This window comes from Lampris incognitus, chromosome 10 (genome assembly GCF_029633865.1).
Source record: "Lampris incognitus isolate fLamInc1 chromosome 10, fLamInc1.hap2, whole genome shotgun sequence".
Classification (NCBI taxonomy): Eukaryota; Metazoa; Chordata; class Actinopteri; order Lampriformes; family Lampridae; genus Lampris; species Lampris incognitus.
Window position 1 is genome coordinate 747,076 of NC_079220.1, and position 26,703 is coordinate 773,778.

Sequence of the window (26,703 nt, forward strand, 5' to 3'; positions counted from 1 at the left end):
TCAGGCTCACTGAAACATCAATAGAGTAGTACTAGTTATCATCTGACTCAGGCTCACTGAAACATCAACAGAGTAGTACTAGTTATCATCTGACTCAGGCTCACTGAAACATCAACAAAGTAGTACTAGTTATCATCTGACTCAGGCTCACTGAAACATCAACATAGTAGTACTAGTTATCATCTGACTCAGGCTTACTGAAACATCAACATAGTAGTACTAGTTATCATCTGACTCCGGCTCACTGAAATATTAATAGTACTAGTTATCATCTGACTCAGGCTCACTGAAACATCAACAAAGTAGTACTAGTTATCATCTGACTCAGGCTCACTGAAACATCCACATAGTAGTACTAGTTATCATCTGACTCAGGCTCACTGAAACATCAACAGAGTAGTACTAGTTATCATCTGACTCAGGCTCACTGAAACATCAACAAAGTAGTACTAGTTATCATCTGACTCAGGCTCACTGAAACATCAACAGAGTAGTACTAGTTATCATCTGACTCAGGCTCACTGTAACATCAACAAAGTAGTCCTAGTTATCATCTGACTCAGGCTCACAGAAACATCAACAAAGTAGTACCAGTTATCATCTGACCCAGGCTCACTGAAACATCAACATAGTACTAGTTATCATCTGACTCAGGCTCACTGAAACATCAACATAGTACTAGTTATCATCTGACTCAGGCTCACTGAAACAACAATATAGTACTAGGTATCATCTGACTCAGGCTCACTGAAACATCAACAGAGTAGTACTAGTTATCATTAGACTCAGGCTCACTGAAACATCAACAGAGTAGTACTAGTTATCATCTGAATCAGGCTCACAGAAACATCAACAAAGTAGTACCAGTTATCATCTGACTCAGGCTCACTGAAACATCAACATAGTACTAGGTATCATTTGACTCAGGCTCACTGAAACATCAACATAGTAGTACTAGTTATCATCTGACTCAGGCTCACTGAAACATCAACATAGTACTAGGTATCATTTGACTCAGGCTCACTGAAACATCAACATAGTAGTACTAGTTATCATCTGACTCAGGCTCACTGAAACATCAACATAGTAGTACTAGTTATCATCTGACTCAGGCTGACTGAAACATCAATAGAGTAGTACTAGTTATCATCTGACTCAGGCTCACTGAAACATCAACAGAGTAGTACTAGTTATCATCTGACTCAGGCTCACTGAAACATCAACAAAGTAGTACTAGTTATCATCTGACTCAGGCTCACTGAAACATCAACAAAGTAGTACTAGTTATCATCTGACTCAGGCTCACAGAAACATCAACAGAGTAGTACTAGTTATCATCTGACTCAGGCTCACTGAAACATCAACATAGTACGAGTTATCATCTGACTCAGGCTCACTGAAACATCAACATAGTAGTACGAGTTATCATCTGACTCAGGCTCACTGAAACATCAACATAGTAGTACTAGTTATCATCTGACAGGCTCACTGAAACATCAACAGAGTAGTACTAGTTATCATCTGACTCAGGCTCACTGAAACATCAACATAGTAGTACTAGTTATCATCTGACTCAGGCTCACAGAAACATCAATAGAGTAGTACTAGTTATCATCTGACTCAGGCTCACTGAAACATCAACAGAGTAGTACTAGTTATCATCTGACTCAGGCTCACTGAAACATCAACAAAGTAGTACTAGTTATCATCTGACTCAGGCTCACTGAAACATCAACATAGTAGTACTAGTTATCATCTGACTCAGGCTTACTGAAACATCAACATAGTAGTACTAGTTATCATCTGACTCCGGCTCACTGAAATATTAATAGTACTAGTTATCATCTGACTCAGGCTCACTGAAACATCAACAAAGTAGTACTAGTTATCATCTGACTCAGGCTCACTGAAACATCAACATAGTAGTACTAGTTATCATCTGACTCAGGCTCACTGAAACATCAACAGAGTAGTACTAGTTATCATCTGACTCAGGCTCACTGAAACATCAACAAAGTAGTACTAGTTATCATCTGACTCAGGCTCACTGAAACATCAACAGAGTAGTACTAGTTATCATCTGACTCAGGCTCACTGTAACATCAACAAAGTAGTCCTAGTTATCATCTGACTCAGGCTCACAGAAACATCAACAAAGTAGTACCAGTTATCATCTGACCCAGGCTCACTGAAACATCAACATAGTACTAGTTATCATCTGACTCAGGCTCACTGAAACATCAACATAGTACTAGTTATCATCTGACTGAGGCTCACTGAAACAACAATATAGTACTAGGTATCATCTGACTCAGGCTCACTGAAACATCAACAGAGTAGTACTAGTTATCATTAGACTCAGGCTCACTGAAACATCAACAGAGTAGTACTAGTTATCATCTGAATCAGGCTCACAGAAACATCAACAAAGTAGTACCAGTTATCATCTGACTCAGGCTCACTGAAACATCAACATAGTACTAGGTATCATTTGACTCAGGCTCACTGAAACATCAACATAGTAGTACTAGTTATCATCTGACTCAGGCTCACTGAAACATCAACATAGTACTAGGTATCATTTGACTCAGGCTCACTGAAACATCAACATAGTAGTACTAGTTATCATCTGACTCAGGCTCACTGAATCATCAACATAGTACTAGTTATCATCTGACTCAGGCTCACTGAAACATCAACAGAGTAGTACTAGTTATCATCTGAATCAGGCTCACAGAAACATCAACAAAGTAGTACCAGTTATCATCTGACTCAGGCTCACTGAAACATCAATATAGTACTAGGTATCATTTGACTCAGGCTCACTGAAACATCAACATAGTAGTACTAGTTATCATCTGACTCAGGCTCACTGAATCATCAACATAGTACTAGTTATCATCTGACTCAGGCTCACTGAAACAACAATATAGTACTAGTTATCATCTGACTCAGGCTCACTGAAACATCAACAAAGTAGTACTAGTTATCATCTGACTCAGGCTCACTGAACATCAACGTAGTACTGGTTATCATCTGACTCAGGCTCACTGAAACATCAACAAAGTACTAGTTATCATCTGACTCAGGCTCACTGAAATATCAACATAGTACTAGTTATCATCTGACTCAGGCTCACTGAAACAACAATATAGTACTAGTTATCATCTGACTCAGGCTCACTGAAACATCAACAAAGTAGTACTAGTTATCATCTGACTCAGGCTCACTGAAACATCAACAAAGTACTAGTTATCATCTGACTCAGGCTCACTGAAACAACAATATAGTACTAGGTATCATCTGACTCAGGCTCACTGAAACATCAACAGAGTAGTACTAGTTATCATCTGACTCAGGCTCACTGAAACATCAACATAGTAGTACTAGTTATCATCTGACTCAGGCTCACTAAAACATCAACAAAGTAGTACTAGTTATCATCTGACTCAGGCTCACTGAAACATCAACATAGTAGTACTAGTTATCATATGACTCAGGCTCACTGAAACATCAACAGAGTAGTACTAGTTATCATCTGACTCAGGCTCACTGAAACATCAACAGAGTAGTACTAGTTATCATCTGACTCAGGCTCACTGAAACATCAACATAGTACGAGTTATCATCTGACTCAGGCTCACTGAAACATCAACATAGTAGTACGAGTTATCATCTGACTCAGGCTCACTGAAACATCAACATAGTAGTACTAGTTATCATCTGACAGGCTCACTGAAACATCAACAGAGTAGTACTAGTTATCATCTGACTCAGGCTCACTGAAACATCAACATAGTAGTACTAGTTATCATCTGACTCAGGCTCACTGAAACATCAATAGAGTAGTACTAGTTATCATCTGACTCAGGCTCACTGAAACATCAACAGAGTAGTACTAGTTATCATCTGACTCAGGCTCACTGAAACATCAACAAAGTAGTACTAGTTATCATCTGACTCAGGCTCACTGAAACATCAACATAGTAGTACTAGTTATCATCTGACTCCGGCTCACTGAAATATTAACATAGTAATAGTTATCATATGACTCAGGCTCACTGAAACATCAACAAAGTAGTACTAGTTATCATCTGACTCAGGCTCACAGAAACATCAACAGAGTAGTACTAGTTATCATCTGACTCAGGTTCACTGAAACATCAACATAGTACGAGTTATCATCTGACTCAGGCTCACTGAAACATCAACATAGTAGTACGAGTTATCATCTGACTCAGGCTCACTGAAACATCAACATAGTAGTACTAGTTATCATCTGACAGGCTCACTGAAACATCAACAGAGTAGTACTAGTTATCATCTGACTCAGGCTCACTGAAACATCAACATAGTAGTACTAGTTATCATCTGACTCAGGCTCACTGAAACATCAATAGAGTAGTACTAGTTATCATCTGACTCAGGCTCACTGAAACATCAACAGAGCAGTACTAGTTATCATCTGACTCAGGCTCACTGAAACATCAACAAAGTAGTACTAGTTATCATCTGACTCAGGCTCACTGAAACATCAACATAGTAGTACTAGTTATCATCTGACTCAGGCTTACTGAAACATCAACATAGTAGTACTAGTTATCATCTGACTCCGGCTCACTGAAATATTAATAGTACTAGTTATCATCTGACTCAGGCTCACTGAAACATCAACAAAGTAGTACTAGTTATCATCTGACTCAGGCTCACTGAAACATCAGCATAGTAGTACTAGTTATCATCTGACTCAGGCTCACTGAAACATCAACAGAGTACTAGTTATCATCTGACTCAGGCTCACTGAAACATCAACAAAGTAGTACTAGTTATCATCTGACTCAGGCTCACTGAAACATCAGCATAGTAGTACTAGTTATCATCTGACTCAGGCTCACTGAAACATCAACATGGTACTAGTTATCATCTGACTCGGGCTCACTGAAACATCAGCATAGTATGACTGCATTGTGCTAGTTTGGTGGAGGAGGGATAATGGTGCGGGGTTGTTTTTCCAGGGGTTGAGCTAAGCCCCTTAGTTCCAGTGAAGGGAAACCTTAATGCTTTAGCATACCAAGACATTTTGGACAATTCTATGCTCCCAACTTTGTGGGATTAGTTTGAGGGGGGGGGCTTTTCTGTTCCAGCATAACTGTGACCCAGTGCACAAAGCAAGGTCCATTAAGACATGGTTGGGTGAGTTTGGTGTGGAAGAACTTGACTGGCCCGCACAGAGCCCTGACCTCAACCCCATCGAATGCCTTTGGAATGAACTAGAATGGAGATTGCGAGCCAGTTCTTCTCGTCCAACATCAGTGCCTGACCTCACAAATGCTCTTCTGGATGAAGGGGTAAAAAAGTCCCACAGACACACTCTAAAATCTTGTGGAACGCCTTCCCAGAAGAGTGGAAGCTGTTATAGCTGCAAAGGGGGGGGGGATTCCAAATTAATGCATATGGATTTAGAATGGGATGTCATAAAAGCTCCTGTCGGTGTAATGGCCAGGTGTCCCAATACTTTTGTACATATGGTGTAGTACTGGTTATCATCTGACTCAACTCACTGAAACATCAACATAGTACTACTTATCATCTGATCCAGACTCACTGAAACATCAACATATTAGTACTGTAGTAATCTGACATCCATATGCACATCATGTAACGTTGTGAACACTTTTTTCCGTGGATAGTAGGCTTTTGTATTATTTTGGCTCTAACAGTAATATTTTTACTGAATCTGTACCATCCTGTTCGTTCATAAATCAATAACACTGTTTGGTTTTTTTTGACAGGCAGTGTGTGTTATTTTGGCACAAACAATAACTTCTTGCTTACAAGTTTTACTGAGTGTGTGCCATCCTGTTCATTCAGAAAGTAATGGCCACCTTGGGCTTGTATGGCTGTGATCAGGGATGGGATGTCAGGTGCGGTGCTTGTGACAGTCAGCCTAGAGTCCTGATGTACATGGAGTGTGTTGCAGGTTTTGTTTTTATTGTTACAAGGGCACTAAATGCTGTCTCACACACACACATGTAGTGCTGCATGAAGGGTAGAATAACCCTTGTAACTGCATGTTTGGCCAGTCTGGGTGCAACAGCGTGTCCTTTGACTATCCAAAACTTTTTGTGTCCTGGAAATATCTCTTTGGCCCGAGCCAGCTTGAAGGTCAGCAAGCTCATCATAGCTGCAGCCCCACCCGTGCAGCATGCAGCAAGATTCTCATAGGGCAGGTTGTTGGATGAGAGATAGCAGTCCACAGCCATAAAAATATGCTGGCCTGTTGTTGTTGTGGTTAGATTGGTAGACATAAGAATGTCCTGTTTCAACATATGGAACATAAAAGATGAGCATGGACTCCTCTGACACTTGTCGTTTCATCCAGCTGAACGGCAAAGGGAACATTCCTCAGCTTCCCGCGCAGCTGGTTCTGACAATCTGAAGCCATTTTATCAATCGTGTCTTTGATGGTGTTTTCAGAGTGGGACAGTTCTCACTTTATCAGCCGCGTGCAGGCCACACAGCCTCTCTACAGTGTTCAGACAGGCGGGTTTGATAAGCTGCTCTCCAACACTGTGTGGCTTTTTAGCCTTAGTAGTTAATAGCCAACACTCACATTATGCCTCCCTGGATCTGTGCAAATCACTGCCTGCTCGTTCAAACGCTTTTCTGATGTCGGCAGATCTTCTTGATAGCGCCACCTGCTGTTTCCTCTCAAAACATTCCTGACATTCACCAATAGTCTCTTGGTGTTTTGTCTCTTGGTGTGGTTTAATTTTGTTTGGCTTCATGCTGTCATCAGCTAGTTTCTCACCACAGATGACACATTCTGGCTGAGACTTCTCCTGTCCTTCCATAAAACCAAAGTTAAGGTAGTTTCTCAGCCATGTGGTTTCATTCATAAAGTGCTGCTGCTGACTGCAGGAACAAACCAAGATGAACTAACGTTAGCTGCCAGCTGAGGAGCTACATGACAACACCGCCCGCTCAGTTTGATATCGCAGATTGATGGGTCACAGAGATGTGGTTACTAGGTGTAGCCCAACTACATTTTAGAAGGGGGGGGGCAAAAATGTATATCTTTAAATATTTTATATACAGACTTTTGTATAAAATAAATTACCCAGTAAGTGCGTTGTTATGCTTTTATTTAACATGTGCACTTTGACAACCTCAGAGCAGAAAAGCCTTGTATACCCCCTGTGATCTTTGGCACCCTCCCTCAGAGCAGACAAAGCCTCACGCACCCCCTGAGCTCTCAGGCGAGCCCCCCCCCCCACAAGGGGTGCACGGACCCCAGGTTGGGAACCACTGCTCTAATATACTCATTCCTAATCCTGTCCTTCTTCATCACTCCCAATGAAAATCTTAGCATCTTCAACTCTGCCACCTCCAGCTCCACCTCCTGTCTTTTCATCAGTGCCACTGTCTCCAAACCATATAACATAGCTGGTCTCACTACCATCTTGTAAACCTTCCCTTTGACCCTTGCTGGTACCCTTCTTTTACAAATCACTCCTGACACTCTTCTCCACCCACTCCACCCTGCCTGCACTCTCTTCTTCACCTCTCTCCTGCACTCCTCGTTACTTTGGACATTTAAATTCATACACCTTCATCACCTCTACTTCTTGCATCCTCACCATTCCGCTGTCCTCCCTCTCATTCACGCATATGTATTCCATCTTGCTCCTACTGACTTTCATTCCTCTTCTCTCCAGTGCATACCTCCACCTCTTCAGGCTATCATAACTAGTAAATATCATGACTAGTAAATATCACAAGGTGACTAGTAAATATCAGAATGTGACTAGTAAATATCATGACTAGTAAACATATTAACATGACTAGTAAACATAAGATGACTAGTAAATATCATGACTAGCAAACATCTTAACATAAGTAAATATCATAATGTGACTAATAAACATCATGACTAGTAAACATCTTAACATTCAATTCAATTCAATTTATTGTCATTAAAAACAATGTGCAGGCACGTTAAAAATGAAATGAGGGAACATGACTAGTAACTAACTAAAATGACTAGTAAATATCATAATGTGACCAGTAAATATAATGTGACTCGTAAATATCATGACTAGTAAACATCATGACTAGTAAACATTATAACATGACTAGTACATATTATAATGTGACTAGTAATTATCAGTGGGTGTTAATGATTAAAACAAAGTAAAAGGGTCAGAATGGTCCATTTAAAACCACAGGAGCCGGATCAGCTGACTGGTTCTGTTGGTTTGGGTCAGTAAACTATACAGCCATTACAATTAACAGATTTCTACTGAAGGACTGTCTATCCACTACCTTTATATTTGAATTGGTTCAGTCTGGATTGATTTGTGGTTGTTATTCACATTACTGAACTATAGAGGGTAGGATGCATGTAGAATTACCATCCTCATGATTTCTGTAAGGGAGAGAAGTTTGCACATTAACATACACAGATGAGCCAAAACATTATGACCGTTTGCTATTGGCCCTCCATCTGACACCAAAACAGCGCCGAACTGCCAAGGCATGGAGTCTACAAGACTTCTGAAGGTGTCTTCTGGTATCTGGCACCAAAACATTAGCAGCAGATACTTCAAGTCCTATAAATTGTGAGGTGGAGCTGCCCTGGATCGGACTTGTCAGTACAGCACAACCTGCAGCTGCTCAATCGGATTGAGATCTGGAGAAGTTGGACACCAGGACAACACCTTGAACACTTCATCATGTTCCTCAAACCACTCCCGAACATTGTGTGCAGTGTGGCAGGGCATATTATCCTGCTGAACGAGGCTACTGCCATCAGGGAATTCCATTGCCATGAAGTGACCCAAATGACTTGGAGGCACTGACACCCAATCATCTCCTGCTGCTGAAGGTGAAACCATCATTTCCACCAGGATCATTCGACAAGGATGATCTCTACTCAAGGCGTAGATGGAGGCAGGTGCAATATGTGTCGGATTTGTTTTGGAAGAGATGGATTAAAGAGTACCTTCCTCAACTCCAGGAGCGGCAATGATGGTCCACAGCATCAAGAAACTTTGCAGAAGGAGACGTGGTTCTTCTGGCAGATGACTGTGCTCCAAGAAATTCATGGATGGGAAAAGTCAATGAGGCAGTTCAAGACAAGAAGGGGCTTGTTCACAGAGTTCGTATCAAGACAAAGACCAACATCTTGGACAGACCCATCACAAAGATCTGTCTCCTCATGGAATCTGAATGGACAGGTGGTAAAGATTGAGCCCCCACGATGAGCCATGTCGTGAAAACCTCTGGCTCTGTCTTGCTCGCTCTCTCTCTTTTTCTTTCAGAAAATGGACCTGTCAAGCTGACTGGTGAAATATTGGACTGTGTGCTTACCAAGCACTTCCTTTTCATTTTTGTAACATCAGAGGTTTGATAATACAAATGCCTGTTCATTGTATGTATTGATGTAAGTTGATATGGAATTTGTTATGGATGTGGTAATTGTTCTAGGCTTTAGCATTATCAGAACAATTAGGGGCCAGTAATGTAGGAGCCAAATGGCTCCTAATGGTTATTAATTAATGTTTTAATTAGTAATTTGAATAATTAGTTTAAATACTTACTTTTTACACATTGTATACTTTAGGTAAGTGCTTTCTTTATGTATGTAACAAGTTTGCCGTATATTCTTAAATAGGTGCATGTCATTTTAAGAACTGGAGAAGAGGGTTCCTGGGTTAACGCACTTTAGTCAGTGGAAGATGAGTGGAATTGCTAGTAGCTTAGATGGAAGAGTGGCGCCACACAGCTTTCTGACTGTGCATAGCCTATATGTATTCGTGCTTTGTGCATACGTGTATTAGGTCATGTTAAATGTTATTATTTCATGGATGCAATTCATTATTTCACTGTACGTCTTCAAGCAAGTTTAAATAAATACTTAAAACACAAAGGAAGAATCACTCTTAGACCAAACAGACAAGTGGAACACGCGTCAGCAATAAGGCTCTTCTCTTTTATTTAGTTTAGTTTATCATGATAGCTATAGCAACCCTTTCATAGAATTTAAAAACCAGCCATCAGGCGTCCGGGTGGCTTAGTGGTCTATTCCGTTGCCCACCAACACAGGGATTGCCAGTTCAAATCCCCGTGTTGCCTCCAGCTTGGTCGGGCGTCCCTACTGAAACAATTGGCTGTGTCTGTCGGTGGGAAGCCAGACATATGTATGTGTCCTGCAGTGGTGGCTGCTGACCAAAATTTTCAGTGAAACAACTAAAAAAAGAAAAAGAAAAAAAATGCACAGGGCAATTTCACTTTTTACCTCCTCCTGAACGGTAGCAGCAATGCTTCAGCCAGATCATTTTGTATGATCTTAGACGTCCCAGAAAACACAGTGGACGATTTCAAAATGAGCAACCAGAACATCATCAAAGCGTCTCTCTGTAGTTTCCTTTATCATCAGACTTTTCACTCTCATCATGACCCCTGAACGCTGCTCCTGACGACCCAATGATGACACCAAATCAATCAACCTTTTCACAATGTCACGGTTGTTCTGGACTGTGTCGTTATGCTTTGCGAGTATCAATCCTGATATTTCCCAACAGACTTGATCGCACGGCAGCACTGACACACTGCTTCGATTCTTCATGAAGCCTAACAGACCTGTCAACATGTTGTAGATCCTCAAATCCATCTCTTGCAAACTTTGAAGAGCACCCATCTCCTGCAGCAGCACACTTACACATCACTCAAGGCCAGCAATACAAGCGGTTTGTTAGCACACTCCCCGTTAGCCACTCCACCTTGTCATACCTAGAACTCTTAAAACTCCAACTTACTGAGCCCACTCTCTGCACCAGCTTGATGGGGGGCTTTGGCCTCTCCTGTGCCTTCACTCCTAGTTTTCCTCATAGGAGAAAGTGTAAAAAGATTCCCGTAGGATTCGGTCCACGACGTTTGCATCAATCATAATTCTTCTTTGCAAAAATTGCGAAAGACAGGACAGGAGCGCTAGCTAAGTTAGTTAGAAGAACCAACGTTAGCCTACAGTACAGGGCTACTATACGAGGTCAAGATGAAAAATGCAAATATAAAGATGAGCAATAGAGTTGAACAATAAAGATCTGAACAGATTATTATAATATTTACCACACACACACACACACACACACACACACACACACAAGAGGCTGGAGAGGTGGAGGTATGTACTTGAGAGAAGAGGAATGAAAGTCAGTAGGAGCAAGACGGAATACATATGTGTGAATGAGAGGGAGGACAGTAGAATGGTGAGGATGCAAGGAGTAGAGTTGACGAAGGCATATGAGTTTAAATACTTGGGTTCAACTGTCCAAAGTAACGGGGAGTGCAGAAGAGAGGTGAAGAAGAGAGCGCAGGCAGGGTGGAGTGGGTGGAGAAGCATGTCAGGAGTGATTTGCAACAGAAGAGTACCAGCAAGAGTTAAAGGGAAGGTTTACAAGATGGTTGTGAGACCAACTATGTTATATGGTTTGGAGACAGTGACACTGATGAAAAGACAGGAGGTGGCAGAGTTGAAGACGATAAGATTTTCATTGGGAGTGACGAAGAAGGACAGGATTAGGAACGAGTATATTAGAGGGGCAAGTCAGGTTGGATGGTTTGGAGACAAAGCAAGAGAGACAAGATTGAGATGGTCTGGACCAGGGTCCGAAATTAACACTCGCCACCCACCAAATGTGAGTAGGTTTTCTGATTGGCGAGTAAATCTCAGAAGCTTACCCGCCACATGGCGAGTAACAAAAAAAGTGAAATCCAACCACTTAATCCTCCCCCATCTCTCTCGCTCACTCTCTCTCTCCTTAGCAACAGTAATAACATAGCAACAAGAATAACAGAAATTAACCAACCAAAGTGCATTAGAACAATAACTTAGCAACAACAATAACAGAAACTAACCAATCAAAGTGCATTAGAATAATAACTTAGCAACAACAATAACAGAAACTAACCAATCAAAGTGCATTAGAATGTTGCTAGACGCTACTGGCAGGTAACATTACGCACACACTTGAGAGGAACAACGACAGCAACACCGGTCACACTCGGTACTCACCTACTCTATTCTTTTAACTAGCGTTAGCGAGCAACACCAATTACGTGGCAATATTTAGAAGGCGCAAAACCACCACCAAAAAGACAAACATGCCCCGAAGAGGAGGAAGAAGCCACCATCACCACAAAACCGAAAAAAATAATGTTTTGAAAGAAAGAAAAACAAAGTAGTAAATAGTGGAGGTATGACGATAAAGAAGGTGCGAGAGGCTGGCTGGAGTATAATGCACAGACCGTGATAATGAGTTACTCCGTCTGTCGCCAGTATGCAAAAAACTGTAACAATTCATTTGTCATCGGTAACAAGATAATGAAGGTAGAAAACATCAAGGAACATGAGACCTCCAGATGTCACATTACCTGTATGAATGCCTCTTAGGCTCAATCGGAGCATCTCCTCGCAACATCCTCCGTAAAGGCGCCAATAGCCATGTCCAAGCAGACCAGCAAGAAAATGCAAAACATGTTTAGGACTGTGCATGCCATTGGCAAGAAGTAGAGACCACTCTCCGACTTTGAATGGATGTGCGAGTAAGTGAATTTAGTTGTCATCTCAAAATATCCTTATACAGCGTAAACAAAGTGCTGGCTGTAGCTAACGTTAGCCAGCTAACACTAGTATGTGACACCTAACTTGCACTAATGTTAGCTGTGTGCTAGCTTCAACACCCTGAAACAGGTTAAAACTGATTGGCGGTCCAAGGGTCCACGGTGGTGTTGCGGTCTAGGCATCAGCTTTGTGTCGATGCAGTTGCCCACTGGGGACCGGGGTTTGCGCCCCGGTCTCGTCGGATCCGACTATGGCTGGACTCGGTGAAGCAGCAATAATTGGCAGCGCTGTCATCGGGAGGGGGCCGGAGTCGGCTTGTGTTTGTCACATGAATGCGTCTCTGTGAGTGTTGGAAAAAGCAGTGGTTTGGCCTGGATTCACCTCGTCACGAGTGGCCAGGCATCTCCTTCGAGAATGCCGGCCGGAGAGATGAAGTTGGTGAACGCATGCAGTATGGGGGTGGGTGTCTGAACTAAAATAGGGATCAATTGGCCACTAAATTGGGAGAAAATCAGAAAAAAATTTATAGGAAAAAAAAACTGACTGGCAGTCCAACCTCAACTCAGACACACTCTCGGATCTACTGATGGTGCAGCTGTCATCTCCCGAGATCAGGGAGTATGACCCAACCAGTGCTGTTGATCTGTGACACCAAGACTCTGTCAGGAACAGGAGGCCAGACTTCATGGACGGTGCAAAGAGAGTGGCTGCTATAGAGTGAGAAGTAGTGTGGGACTAGGGATGGGCATGTGGAGCACTCGAGTAGTTATAATAATACTGCAAATAAAACATGAAATCATACTTGTAACATTTTATCTTTTAACCATTGACTAATTTTACATAAAAATATTTTTGCTTCAGATCTGCTCTTTTCACATTTTTAAAAACTTCTATTCAACACAATACCTTATTCTCTCACTAATATATAATGAAAACGTATGTATGGCACAAAAAAAGTCTACTAATTATTTTGGCCGGTAAAAAATATGTTTGGCCGGTAGATTTTTTCATCTACCAGTCCCCTTGGCCGGTAAGCCAAAAAGTTAATTTCAGACCCTGGTCTGGACATGTGTGGAGGAGAGATGCTGGGTATATTGGGAGAAGGATGCCAAATATGTAGCTGCCAGGGAAGAGGAAAAGAGGAAGGCCAAAGAGGAGGTTTATGGATGTGGTTAGGGAGGACATGCAGGTGGCTGGTGTGACAGAGGAAGATGCAGAAGACAGGAAGAGATGGAAATGGATGATCCGCTGTGGCGACCCCTAACGGGAGAAGCCGAAAGTAGCAGTAGTAGAATATACATATCCATACATACATACATACATACACACACACACACACACACACACACACACACACACACACACACCAAAAACTACTAAAGTAACCACTAATTTATCTTAGGCTAATCTCTTTTTCTCGTCTTTCTAATCTTTCACTGCGCTTCGAATACCAAAAGGTATGATAAAGGTTGGAGAACAAGTCAAGGATCGGAAAGGCTGAACTGGTGTGCTCTGATTGGTTAGACGGGTGTCAGTCATTTTCAGGTCGAGGAAAGACAAGGTGGGTTGGCATAAAACGCGTTTTGTTTTGAGTCATAGGGGAAATAGTCATTCTAATGAAATGTTGGCATCTAAAAAATATGTTTTATGTGATATGTGTGCCATGTTTTTTGTTTTTTTGTTTTTGGTGAAGCACTGCTTAACCTGTGGTCTTACAGAAACCTCCCCTAGTGTCCTGGTCGCTGCACTAGCGCCTACTCTGGTTGGTCGGGGCGCCTGTTCAGGGGGGAGGGAGAACTGGGGGGAGTAGCGTGATCCTCCCACACGCTACGTCCCCCTGGCGAAACTCCTCACTGTCAGCTGAAAAAGAGTGGCTGGTGACTCCACATGTATCGGAGAAGGCATGTGGTAGTCTGCAGCCCTCCCCGGATCAGCAGAGGGGGTGGAGCTGAGGCCGGGACGCAGGGTCCAAAATTAACACTCGCTACCCACCAAATGCGAGTAGATTTTCTGATTGGCGAGTAAATCCCAGAAGCCTAACCGCCACATGGCGAGTAACAAAACAAAGTGAAATCCAACCACTTAATCCCCCCCAGCTCTCTCACTCCCCCCCGCTCTCTCTCCTTAGCAACAGCAATAACATAGCAACAACAATAACAGAAATTAACCAACCAAAATGCATTAGAACAACAACATAGCAACAACAATAACAGAAACTAACCAATCAAAGTGCATTAGAATGTTGCTAGACGCTACTGGCGGGTATCATTACACACACACTCGAGAGGAATAACGACAGCAGCACTCATCAAACTCGGTACTAGCATACTCTATTCTTTTAACTAACATTAGCGAGCAACACCAGTTACGTAGTGATATTCAGAAGGCGCAGAACCACCATCAAAAAGACAACCATGCCCCGAAGAGGAGGAAGAAGCCACCATCACCACCAAACCAAAAGAAAAAGAAAGTTTAGTGAGAATTGGAGGTATGGTGATAAAAGAGGTGTGAGAGGCTGGCTGGAGTATAATGCACAGACAATGATAATGAGTTGCTCCGTCTGTCGCCAGTATGCCAAAAACCGTAGCAATTAATTTGTCATCGGTAACAAGATAATGAAGGTAGAAAACATCAACGAACATGAGACCTCCAGATGTCACATTACCTGTATGAATGTCTCTCGGGCTCAATCGGAGCCTGTCCTCACAACGTCCTCCGTAAAGGCGCCAATAGCCATGTCCCAGCAGACCAGCAAGAAAATGCAAAACATGTTTAGAACTATGCATGCCATTGGCAAGAAGTAGAGACCACTCTCCGACTTCGAATGGATGTACGAGTAAGTGAATTTAGTTGTCATCTCAAAATATCCTTATACAGCGTAAACAAAGTGCTAGCTGTAGCTAACGTTAGCCAGCTAACACTAGTATGTGACACCTAACTTGCACTAATGTTAGCTGTGTGCTAGCTTCAACACCATGAAACAGGTTAAAACTGATTGGCGGTCCAACCTCAACTCAGACACACTCTCGGATCTACTGATGGTGCAGCTGTCATCTACCGAGATCAGGGAGTATAACCTAACCAGTGCTGTTGATCTGTGGCAACAAGACTTCTGTCAGGAGCAGGAGGCCAGACTTCATGGACAGTGCAAAGAGAGTGGCTGTTGTAGAGGGAGAAATGGTCTGGGACTAGGGATGGGCATATGGCGCACTCAAGTAGTTATAATAATAATGCAAATAAAACATGAAATCATACTTGTAACATTTTATCGTTTAACCATTGACCAATTGTACATAAAAATATTTTTGCGTCAGATCTGCTCTTGTCACATTGTTAAAAGCTTTTATTCAACACAATACCTTATTCTCTCATTGATATGTACTGAAAACGTATGTATGGCACAAAAAAGACTAATAATTATTTTGGCTGGTAAAAAATATGCTTGGCCAGTAGATTTTTTCATCTACCAGTCCCCTTGGCCGGTAAGCCAAAAAGTTAATTTTGGACCCTGCTGGGACGGCTCGGAAAATAGGGTAAATGGCCATATACAATTGGGGGGAGAAATAAAACAAATAAATAAATAAATTACATGGCTTTGTGTTGATGCAGTTGCCCACTGGGGGCCGGGGTTCGCGCCTCGGTCTCGTCAGATCCGACTATGGCCGGACTCGATGAAGCAACGATAATTGGCAATGCGGTCTTTGGGAGGGGGGCAGAGTTGGCTTGTGCTCGTCACATGAATGCGTCTCTGTGTGTGTCGGAAAATGCAGTGGTTCGGCCTGGATTCGCCTTGTCACGAAAGTGGTGAGGTGTCTCCTTTGAGACTGCCAGCTGGAGAGATGCAGTTGGCAAACGCATGCAGTACGAGGGTGGGTGTTTGAACTAGAATGGGGATCGATTGGCCACTAAATTGGGAGAAAAAAAAAGAAAGGAAAAATCAGAAATACATTTATTAAAGAATTAAAGAAATACACTGCAATAATCCAGTCTGTCCTCCGCATGGCCATCACTGTCTGGTTTGGTTCAGCCACCAAACAGGACAGGGACAGACTACAATGGACAGCTAGGTCTGCAGAGAAAATCATTGGTGCCAACCTGCCCTCCATTCAGGACTTATACACCTCAAGATTCAGGAAACAGGCAAGGAACATCACTGCAGACCCATTACACCCTGGTCACAACTTGTTCCAACTCCTCCCCTCTGGTAGGTGCTACAGAGCACTGTACCCCAAATCAACCAGATATAAAAACACTTTCTTTCCACTGGCTGTCATTCAAATGAACACTTAACACTGTCAAATAAATCCACTCATGTTGTATATCCTGTACTGTACATGTTGTGTGTGTATGTGTGAGACAGCACACAGAGTGTGTGTGACCCGTCAGTGCAGTAGTACTGGGGTAGTAGTGCTTGTAGTTAGTGCATGCTGCTTCTGCTTGCTACTTTCCGCTTTCAGCTACTGCCGCCGGCTAGCCCTCTTGTAGGGGGTGAAAGGAGGAGCCGAGTGCCTAAGTCTCCTCCTGCCGGTACATAGCCTCTCCGTCGTCAAGACTCCTGCAGTACCTCCTCTTGGCCACACATGGTAACTGGGTACTTTGCGGTCTCAAGCCAAACTGTAGGGGATCTCAGAGCAGCAGTGGGCCCCAGAGAAAAGGAGCACAAGCCCACCGGTGTGTGGACACGCCCTGGCGTCTCTCAACCACTTCCCCAACTATGGGCTAATAGCAACTAAGTCCTCAACGGCGGAGCGGGCAAAAGATGGTGGCTGTGAGGAGCACCACAACGGCCGCAAAGGCGGAAGAAGGCTGCAGCAAAGAAGGGCCCCCAGTTGTCTTGGTCTCCATGCCACTGGATCCTGGCCTTTCTATACCAAGGACTGTGTAGAGGCTGCCTGTGCACCAGCCTCCCCACATTAAAAGATTCCACGCACAGGCGTCCTCCCGAAAGGGAATCAGACCGTTTAACATCCCGGACAAAGTCCTGTGGCGGTCAGGAAGTGGTGACGGTGGCAGGTCCGTTAAGTCTGGCAGCTCCTACCCACAACCTGACACGCAGGCGGTGGGTGTCTGATTCAGTCGCTAAGCTCTTGGGCTGAGGCAGAAAGAGCTTTTTGGCAGCTGTACCGACGACTGAGCAGCCCCATTTAGGATTCACTCTGCTCACCCCAGTAGGGGAAGGGGCTGGAAAAGGTGCCCTAAACATAGCCTGCCTCGAAAACTCCTGTCTGGGCTACCGCACCCAGAGGGATCACCACTAAGCGGTCAGAAACATAAACAGAAGCAAACTTACATTGGAACCTCGAACGTGTGGACCCTCTTGGACAACAAACAGTGATCAACCCGAAAGGCGAACTGCCATCATCGCCAGGGAGCTAAGGAGATTCCGGATCGAAATCGCAGCACTCTCCGAAACCAGACTGGCTAATGAAGGGCAGCTGAAAGAGGAAAAAGGCGGACACACTTTCTTTTGGAAAGGAAAACCTAATGATGAGCCAAGGATCCACGGTGTGAGTTTTGCTATTAAGAACAGCCTCATCAACCCAAAGTCCCCAAGGAGGATAAGCTAATTCTACTTGGAGATTTCAATGCGAGGGTGGGACGAAACCACAATCTATGGAGAGGTACAACAGGGAAGGAAGGAGTTGGCAACACGAACTCCAACGGCATATTACTGCTATCAAAGTGCTCAGAACACAGCCTGGTCATCACCATCACTCTTTTCCACCAAAAGAATAAACTCAAAACATCCTGGATGCATCCTCACTCTAAGCTCTGGCACCTCATCGATTACACAGTCGTCCGTGCCAAAGACCGCCATGATGTGCTCAACACCAGAGTGATGATCAGTGCGGATGACTGCTGGACAGACCACCGCCTCATCCGCTCCATCATGCCCATCAGTCTCATGCAGAAAAGAAGGGTGCAAAAACGACAGTGCCAGCCAAAGCTCAACATCGAATGGATGGGTGACACCACCTTTCGAGAACAGCTCCAGGCTACTCTCAGCGCTAGTCTGCCTAAGCAATATCCAGAAGATATTGATACACACTGGGACCTGCTTAAGTTTATCATCGTGAACTCCTGCAAAAGCACTGTTGGATACAAAACCCGGAAACATCAAGACTGGTACGATGAGAATGACAACGAAATCCAACAGCTCATTGACATCAAGCGGCAAACCTTCATTGTCTGGCAAAATGACATCAACTGCAAGGCTAAAAGAGTAGCCCATACCATAGCAAAGGCAGCTGTTCAATCTTGGGTTAGGCAACTGAAGAACAAGGAAGGCTCTGGAGATCCAGCAGCTTGCTGACTGTGGGGATACCAGAGGTTTCTTCGATGCCACAAGAGCGGTATATGGCCCCAGCCACTGTTGCCTAGCCCCCCTTCGCTCCAAAGATGGGCTATTGCTGCTGAAAGACAATGAGTCAATTACCAACAGATGGGAAGAGCATTATGAGGAGCTACTGAACAGGGACACAACTACTGAGATGGAGGCCCTTGACCAACTCCCTCAACAACTCATCAATGAGAATATGGGAGCACCACCCAGTCGGAACGAGGTGCAGGATGCCATAAGGAAGATGAAGAACAACAAGGCCAATGGACCTGACGGCATCCCAGCAGAAATCCTGAAGGATGGTGGGCCAGTTCTCCTTAGTCACATCCAAGCCCTGTTCCTAAAAATATGGGAAAAGGAGGAAATCCCTGCACAACTTAGGGATGCCCTCATTGTTTCCATCTTTAAGAAGAGAGACGAGGCAGACTGCAGAAATTACCATGGCATTTCCGTCATATCCACTACTGGGAAAACTCTCGCCTGGGTTTTGGCTAATAGACTCCTCCCCGTCAGTAAACATTCTCCCTGAGTCTCAGAGTGGATTTCGGGCCAAATAGAAGTACCATGGACATGATTTTCATTGCTCGCCAACGACAGGAAAATGCCGGGAACAAAATCGACCACTATACATGGCCTTCATAGACCTCACCAAAACCTTTGACTCTGTGAACAGTCAGGCTCTGTGGCTGGTTCTGGTAAAAATTGGCTGCCCGGACAAATGCATCCGGATACTGAGACTATTGCATGACAATATGTCAGCCACAGCACTCAGTGGCAGTGGAAATGAAACGGAACCCTTCAGGGTTGACACTGGAGTCAAGCAGGGCTGTATCATTGCTCCTACCCTGTTCTCCATTTTCATTTCTGCTATCCTCCATCTTATGGGTAAACACCTGCCACAAGGAGTCAGAATCATGTACAGAACTGACGGACAACTCCTGAACAGCAACAGATTCATGGCTAAAAGCAGAACCACCACCGTATCCATCATGGAGCTGCAGTATGCCGATGACAATGCCCTTGTGGCCCATTCAGAAGAGGACCTCCAGTGCATTCCGGACGCTTTTGCCAAGGCATACAAGCAACTTGGTCTGGCCCTTAACATAAAAAAGACCCAGATCCTCTACCAGCCACCACCCAACACGAATAACCCTGCTCCACCCCCAACTATCTATGCTGACAAAACCAGACTGGAAAATGTGGACCACTTTACATACCTTGGAAGCCTCCTATCGTCCAAAACTAATATTGATGAGGAAATACACCACCACCTCAGCTGTGCCAGTGGGGTTTTCTCTGGTCTACAAAGCAGTAGTGTAGCCCACCCTACTGTATGGATCAGAATCCTGGACCACATACAGCAGGTACCTGAAGGCACATCATCAGAGGTGCCTCCGAAAAATCCTCAAAATCACCTGGGAAGATAGACGCACCAACACCAGTGTCCTGGAGGAGGCTAACATTCCCGCTATCACTGCCACCATCGCCCAACACCAGCTCAGATGGACTGGCCATGTCATCCGTATGCCCGACTCTCGCCTTCCAAAACAAGTCCTATACTCCCAGCTTCTCACAGGACAACGTGCCCCAGGTGGTCAAAAGAAAAGGTATAAGGACAACATCCAAACGAATATCAAAAAATGCCACATAGATCCTAAGACCTGGGAGGACACAGCAACCAACAGGGCGACCTGGAGAAAACTTGTCCGGGAAGGAGCTGCACTTTATAATAATGATCCCCGACGTGCTGCAGAAGACAAGCGCAGACTCAGAAAGGAGGGAGTTTCCACCAAAAAGGCCCGAACCAATCCCAAAATTACCACTGCCCACCCCTGCCCACACTGCACCAAAATATGCGGCTCCAGGATTGGCCTCTTCGCCCACCTGAAGACCCACAAGAACCAAGAAGGAGGACAGTCATACTCGACCCCGAGTGACTGCCGATGGTGATGACTGTACATGTTGTATATACTGTACAAGCACGTATACTGTTACACTCTGTCAGGTACATATACCTCAGGCATGTATGCAAGTAACCTGCAAACATCTATTTCAGCATATCTGATATATCTCTGCACCACTGCACTTTATCACCCCTTATTTCACCTGTATATGTCCCCCACCTCCAGGCCTGCATGCTCAACTCCACCTGCCCCTTGGCTGTCCGACTCAGTACATACTGACAGATGGAGCCTAAGAGTGGCAGAGCACAAATGGAGAAAAGGCAAACTCCCAGAGGACCTTCTCAATTTCCAATCTCTTCTTTCCACTTTCTCCTCCTCCCTTTCTGCTGCGAAAGTTGCCTTCTATCACTCTAAAATCCTATCCTCTGCCTCTAATCCGAAGAAACTCTTTGAAACCTTCTCTACACTTCTTCAACCCCCACCTCCACCTCCTACTTCCTCCCTTCTCCCTGATGACTGCGCTAACTTCTTTGACAAGAAGGTAAACGACATCAGATCCTCCTTTTCTCACCACCCGGTTAGTGATCTTTGCACTAGCCCACCCTCTGCACCCTCCCTCACCTCTCCACATCCCACCCTATCCCACCTCGCTTCCCTCTCCCCCGACAAGGTCCTCAACCTCATCGCATCCAGTCACCCCACCACATACTTCCTTGATCCGGTCCCCTCCCCTCTTCTTCAGTCTATAGCACCTGAACTCCTTCCCTTTCTAACCCACCTCATCAACACCTCCCTCCAAGCAGGATGCTTTCCATCTGCCTTCAAGAGTACTAGAGTCACCCCCCTTCTCAAGAAACCATCACTTAACCCCTCTGACGTCAAAAACTACAGACCAGTTTCCCTTCTACCCTTTCTATCCAAAACTTTCGAACGTGCTGTCTTTAACCAACTTTCTTTGTACCTCCACCAGAACAACGTCCTGGACCCCAACCAGTCTGGCTTTGAGGTGGGTCACTCGACAGAGACGGCCCTCCTTGCAGTGACAGAATCGCTGCACTTGGCGAGAGCAAACTCTCTCTCTCCTCTGTCCTGATACTCCTGAACCTGTCAGCTGCGTTCGACACAGTGAACCACCAGATCCTCCTCTCTACCCTCAAGGGGCTGGGTGCCATAGGCTCTGCACTCTCAATGTTTGCATCCTACCTGACCGGTCATTCCTACCAGGTGACATGGAGAGGATCTGTGTCGGAGCCTCGCAGACTGACTACAGGCGTTCCACAGCGTTTGGTTCTGGGTCCTCTCCTTTTCTCTCTGTACACGACATCTCTAGGTTCCGTTATTCGCTCGCATGACTTCTCTTACCATTGTTATGCCGATGACACCGAGCCGATCTTGTCCTTTCCGCCCTCTGACACACAAGTAGAGACACGCATTGCTGCGTGCTTGACTGACATCTCGGAGTGGATGGCGACGCACCACCTGAAGCTCAGTCTGGACAAGACAGAGCTGATGTTCCTCTCGGGGAAAGGTTGCCCGCACTGGGACCTGGCCATCACCATTGACAACACTGTGGTAACGCCAACTCGGACTGCGAGGAATCTGGGTGTGATCCTGGACGACCAACTGTCGTTTCCTGCAAAAGCTTGCTCCTGCAGATTTCTCCTCTGTAACATCAGGAGGATTCACCCATTCCTCACTGACGAGATGGCACAGGTGCTCATCCAGGCTCTGGTCATCTCCCGGCTGGACTACAGCAAATCCCTCCTTGCTGGCGCCCCGGTGTCGGCCATCAGACCTCTGGAGCTTGTTCAGAAAGCTGCAGCTCGTCTGGTGTTCAACCGCCCCAAGTTCCCCCACACAAGTCCCCTTCTCATGTCCCTACACTGGCTCCCAGTAGTTGCTCGCATCCAGTTTAAGACTCTGGTGTTAGCCTACAGGGCAGTGAAAGGAACAGTTCTTTCCTATCTCCAGGCCATGGTCAAGCCCTACACCCTCGCCCGACCACTTCGCTCTGCTGCCTCGGGCCGCCTGGTTGCCCCGTCACTCAGAGGCCCCTGCTGCCGATCGACCCGGTCATGGGTCTTTTCTGTCCTGGCCCCACAGTGGTGGAATGAACTCCCCACTGATGTCAGGACAGCAGAGTCGCTGCTCATCTTTCGGCGTAGGTTGAAAACACACCTCTTCAAGAACTACTACCCTGTTACTTGCTCTTAGCACTTACTGTATTCTATCATTAAAAAAAAAAAAAAACACAAAAAAAACTCTTTCTTGCGCTTTTACTTTACCGTTGGTTTTGCTCTTAGATGCTTGTTTAGAGAGAAGATGCACTTATGAACTCTGACGACGAGTAGTTCTCCTGATTTCCTACATTAAATGCACTTATTGTACGTCGCTTTGGATAAAAGTGTCTGCTAAATGACTGTAATGTAATGTATAAGTCAGTCGTTGTGTATATATGTGAAGATTGTTGGGTAACACTTTAGTATGGGGAACGTAGTCACCATTAATTAGGTGCTTATTAGCATGCAAATTAGCAACATATTGGCTCTTAATTGGTCATTATTACGTACTCATTAATGCCTTATTCTGCATGGCCTTATGATACAACCAGTAAGCCATTAACTATGACTTTTCCCTCTATAACCTCAGAATTATTGCTTATTAGTAGTACCATCTCAATATGCTTTGCTTAGTATGGACTTTATAAGGTGGTAGTACCACAAGAAGAGTCATTCTCCCTTACTAACACTTAATGAATATGGTCTGTTCTTACATAACAAAACACAAAACTACAAGTGTTCATAGTGTTAAATTACTGTAAATTAAGTTTTTGTTACTTAGAATATGTTCCCCATACTAAAGTGACATCTTGATCATTACTAATTCACTAGTAATTACGTTTTTTTATGTTCCCCATACTGAAGTGTTACCGATTGTTGTGTTGTAATTCTGTTAAGTACACAGACAGCCACAAAAACGGAGTCAAATTCCATATATGAGCAAACCTACATGCCAATAAACATGATTCTGATGATTCTGATCAACACATTGGTCAGCAAGAGCAAATGTGTCTGCTAGAAATGTTAAATAATATGTGACATTAGTGTATGCTGTGAGACTTAACTGGCCCAAAATGTGCCCTTCAGTAAATCATAGATTGGTAATAAGTCTGAAGACATATGGACAGAGCAGCTTGTTGATGATATGGCGGAGATGGTATTTAACCATTGAATGAGATGACAGAAAGGTTGCAGGCAAGTACATTTTACAACTGACATAAACATTCAAACCATTCAACTACTGGGAGGGTGGATTTAATCCCGAGTGACCTACAGCTCATTTACTCTCCTCTTGTACTCATGGTGTATGGATGAGTTTATGGACATACAGGAATTGTATCATATTAACTACTGACTTCTTCTCCTTTTCACCTTATCAAGGCATATCTCTGACTCACAACAACCTGTAGTCCAGTAGCTGGAAGTCTGTGGAAGAAAGGTGAATCAGTTCATCTGGACACAACGTTTATTGACAAACGTTTCATCATCAGCTAATCGACCCTTTCAGTCTAAACTGACTGCAGGTATCCCCACCCTAAACAATATAGTTGCATAATGACCAAAACTAACGATCAGTTTCATATGTAAATAGGCGTGACCAATAACTAGTTTCAATGGCCATGTGTACTATTCACAGAGGCTTTGGGAATGTTTGCAATCACAGCATTGTAAGATGCCGACAGATGTACTCTTAACGTCTCGCCCTCCGTCCCGCCCTCAGATCAGGGCTAAGAGTACTGCTATCGCCATTTTACAATGCTGTGATTGCAAATATTCTCAAATCCTCTGTGAACACACATGAACACTGCATATGTAACTGGTCGTTGGTTTGGGTCGTTATGCCACTGTACTGTTTATAAGGGTGGGGACACCTGCAGTCACTGTATTATTTATAAGGGTGGGGGTACCTGCAGTCACTGTATTGTTTATAAGGGTGGGGTACCTGCAGTCAGGTGAGACTGAAGAGGTCACTTAGATGATGACGCAGTGCATCTGTCAATAAACGTGTCCAGATGAACTGATTCAACCTTCTTTGACTTTCTTGCCTGGATTATTGAGCATGCATGAAGACAGTAGCTGGAAGGTTCCTTATTTAGACTAATTACACCACCTGCTCTTAACATTGAGAAAAAAGACCTTGATAAAGCAGTCCACCTCATACCAAAGCAATGACCGAGTGCCTGTTTGTGACTTTACCAGCCACTGTCACTATGTTACCAGTAAACTAGATTTTAAGTATAGAAGAGGTCCACCAAATGATGGCTGGCTAACCTGGTAAAATGGCTACTTGAGTAGACCAAATAGACTCACAGACACAGACCAGTATTTCACAGATAGTTTGTGGGTTCTGTCCAATATTTCACAGCCAGTTGGTGCCAGATGGAAGCTTCTCTGCCTAAAATCAGAATTTGCCTCTAAACCATCAGAAGCAGGGTTAGCTGACGGCCTCCCCTCCAAGCTAGTTTAACACCAGACACCGGGACCTTAAGTTTGGGCCTCCTAACATTCAAACAGTCACTTGGCTAGACTCACATATCAAGTCAGATCAAATTAGCGCCTTTGTCTGTGTATACTGAGCTGAGTTGGACAAGATAAATGAAGCGATGGCCAATCACTTGGCCAGTCATCCATTTGAAGGGGAGCAACAATCAACCATCAGCTCCAGTCAGCTGCTCAAGAATCAAGGTAGTGGACAACAGTGGATCCTTAGTGCAGTTAAAAAAATAAAATAAAAATCAACTGAGGAGTGGGAGTCTGGTCCCAAATTCCCTGAATCTGCTTGCTACCCAGACGTATGCCGAAACCCTTCACCATTAGTTGTCCGATTGTTAGTATGAGAAAAAGCTAATCTCAGTGTCTGAGTCATTTTAGCTCAGGCTGGTATCAAAAACCTGTTGGTTCTAAGCAGCTGACCGTCAGCACAGGACTGTCAACTGGAGAAAAGTCATTTTTAATGTTTTATCCTCGGATAATCGCCTCAGCTTTCTCCGTCCTTCAAACGGCGGTCTAACGTTAGCTATGCGAAGCTAATGTGCTAGATACTGACGGCTTCTTTTAACCAAGCTAACCCTGAACAAGACAAGCTGGTTGTTATCGATAATTAAACTAATACTGGTGTTTACGTGGCCAAAGAGTTAACAGGTTATCATCGTGGCGCTGTTAACAGACAGCAATACAGAAAACTACAGTTAGCATTGGTGTTAGCATTGGTATTAGCATTGGTATTAGCTTCACAGTGCAGTTAGCTGCTAGCGGTGTTCCGACGGGCCTGGCGACGGGATACGGGGCTCCCGTACCGCGGAGGACGACACCGCCAGACCGGCCCACATATGACAGCAGCTAACGGGGCGTTGTTACCTGGACAGGTTCCTGCAGCACCGTCATCCCGCTCCGAGGCTCCCTTCTTCTGTGTGTACGTGTGTTTTCGCAGCTTTTGTCTGGTTTCAGTCCGTTTCGTTTACTTTCAGTCTCCAGGCCACAGGCTGCCGGACAGCCGGAGATTTGAACACAGCAGCCGTTAAGCGCCGAACGGAGCCGTTTGTAGCCGATCAGGGGCGGAAATAGTCGTCTATAGCCGATCAGGAGCGGAAATAGTCGAGCGACGAACGGAAACATCCGAAAAAGCGGGACGCGCTCTCCGTCTGTCACGTGACTTTACAGCGTGCCATTTGTGGGCATGTGTAGCGACGCCCCCTCTGGCCGGGCGGGCGCTTGGTGATTAATAAGGGCAATCAAGGCACGCGCTCATTTCACTCGGTTTGCTGTGTGGCGAAA

The 26,703-nt window shown here is 44.5% G+C and overlaps 1 protein-coding gene across 1 annotated transcript in view; it reads right to left on the reverse strand.

Annotated features, from left to right (window-relative positions):
* Positions 1-26,446, reverse strand: part of cdc27 (cell division cycle 27) — a 104,273-nt gene extending 77,827 nt beyond the window's left edge. The window contains exon 1 of the mRNA XM_056287546.1: positions 26,287-26,446. Coding sequence (XP_056143521.1) covers positions 26,287-26,313 — 27 coding nt within the window. The 5' untranslated portion in view covers positions 26,314-26,446. The remainder of the gene's footprint in view (positions 1-26,286) is intronic.
* Between the last annotated feature and the right edge of the window lie 257 nt (positions 26,447-26,703).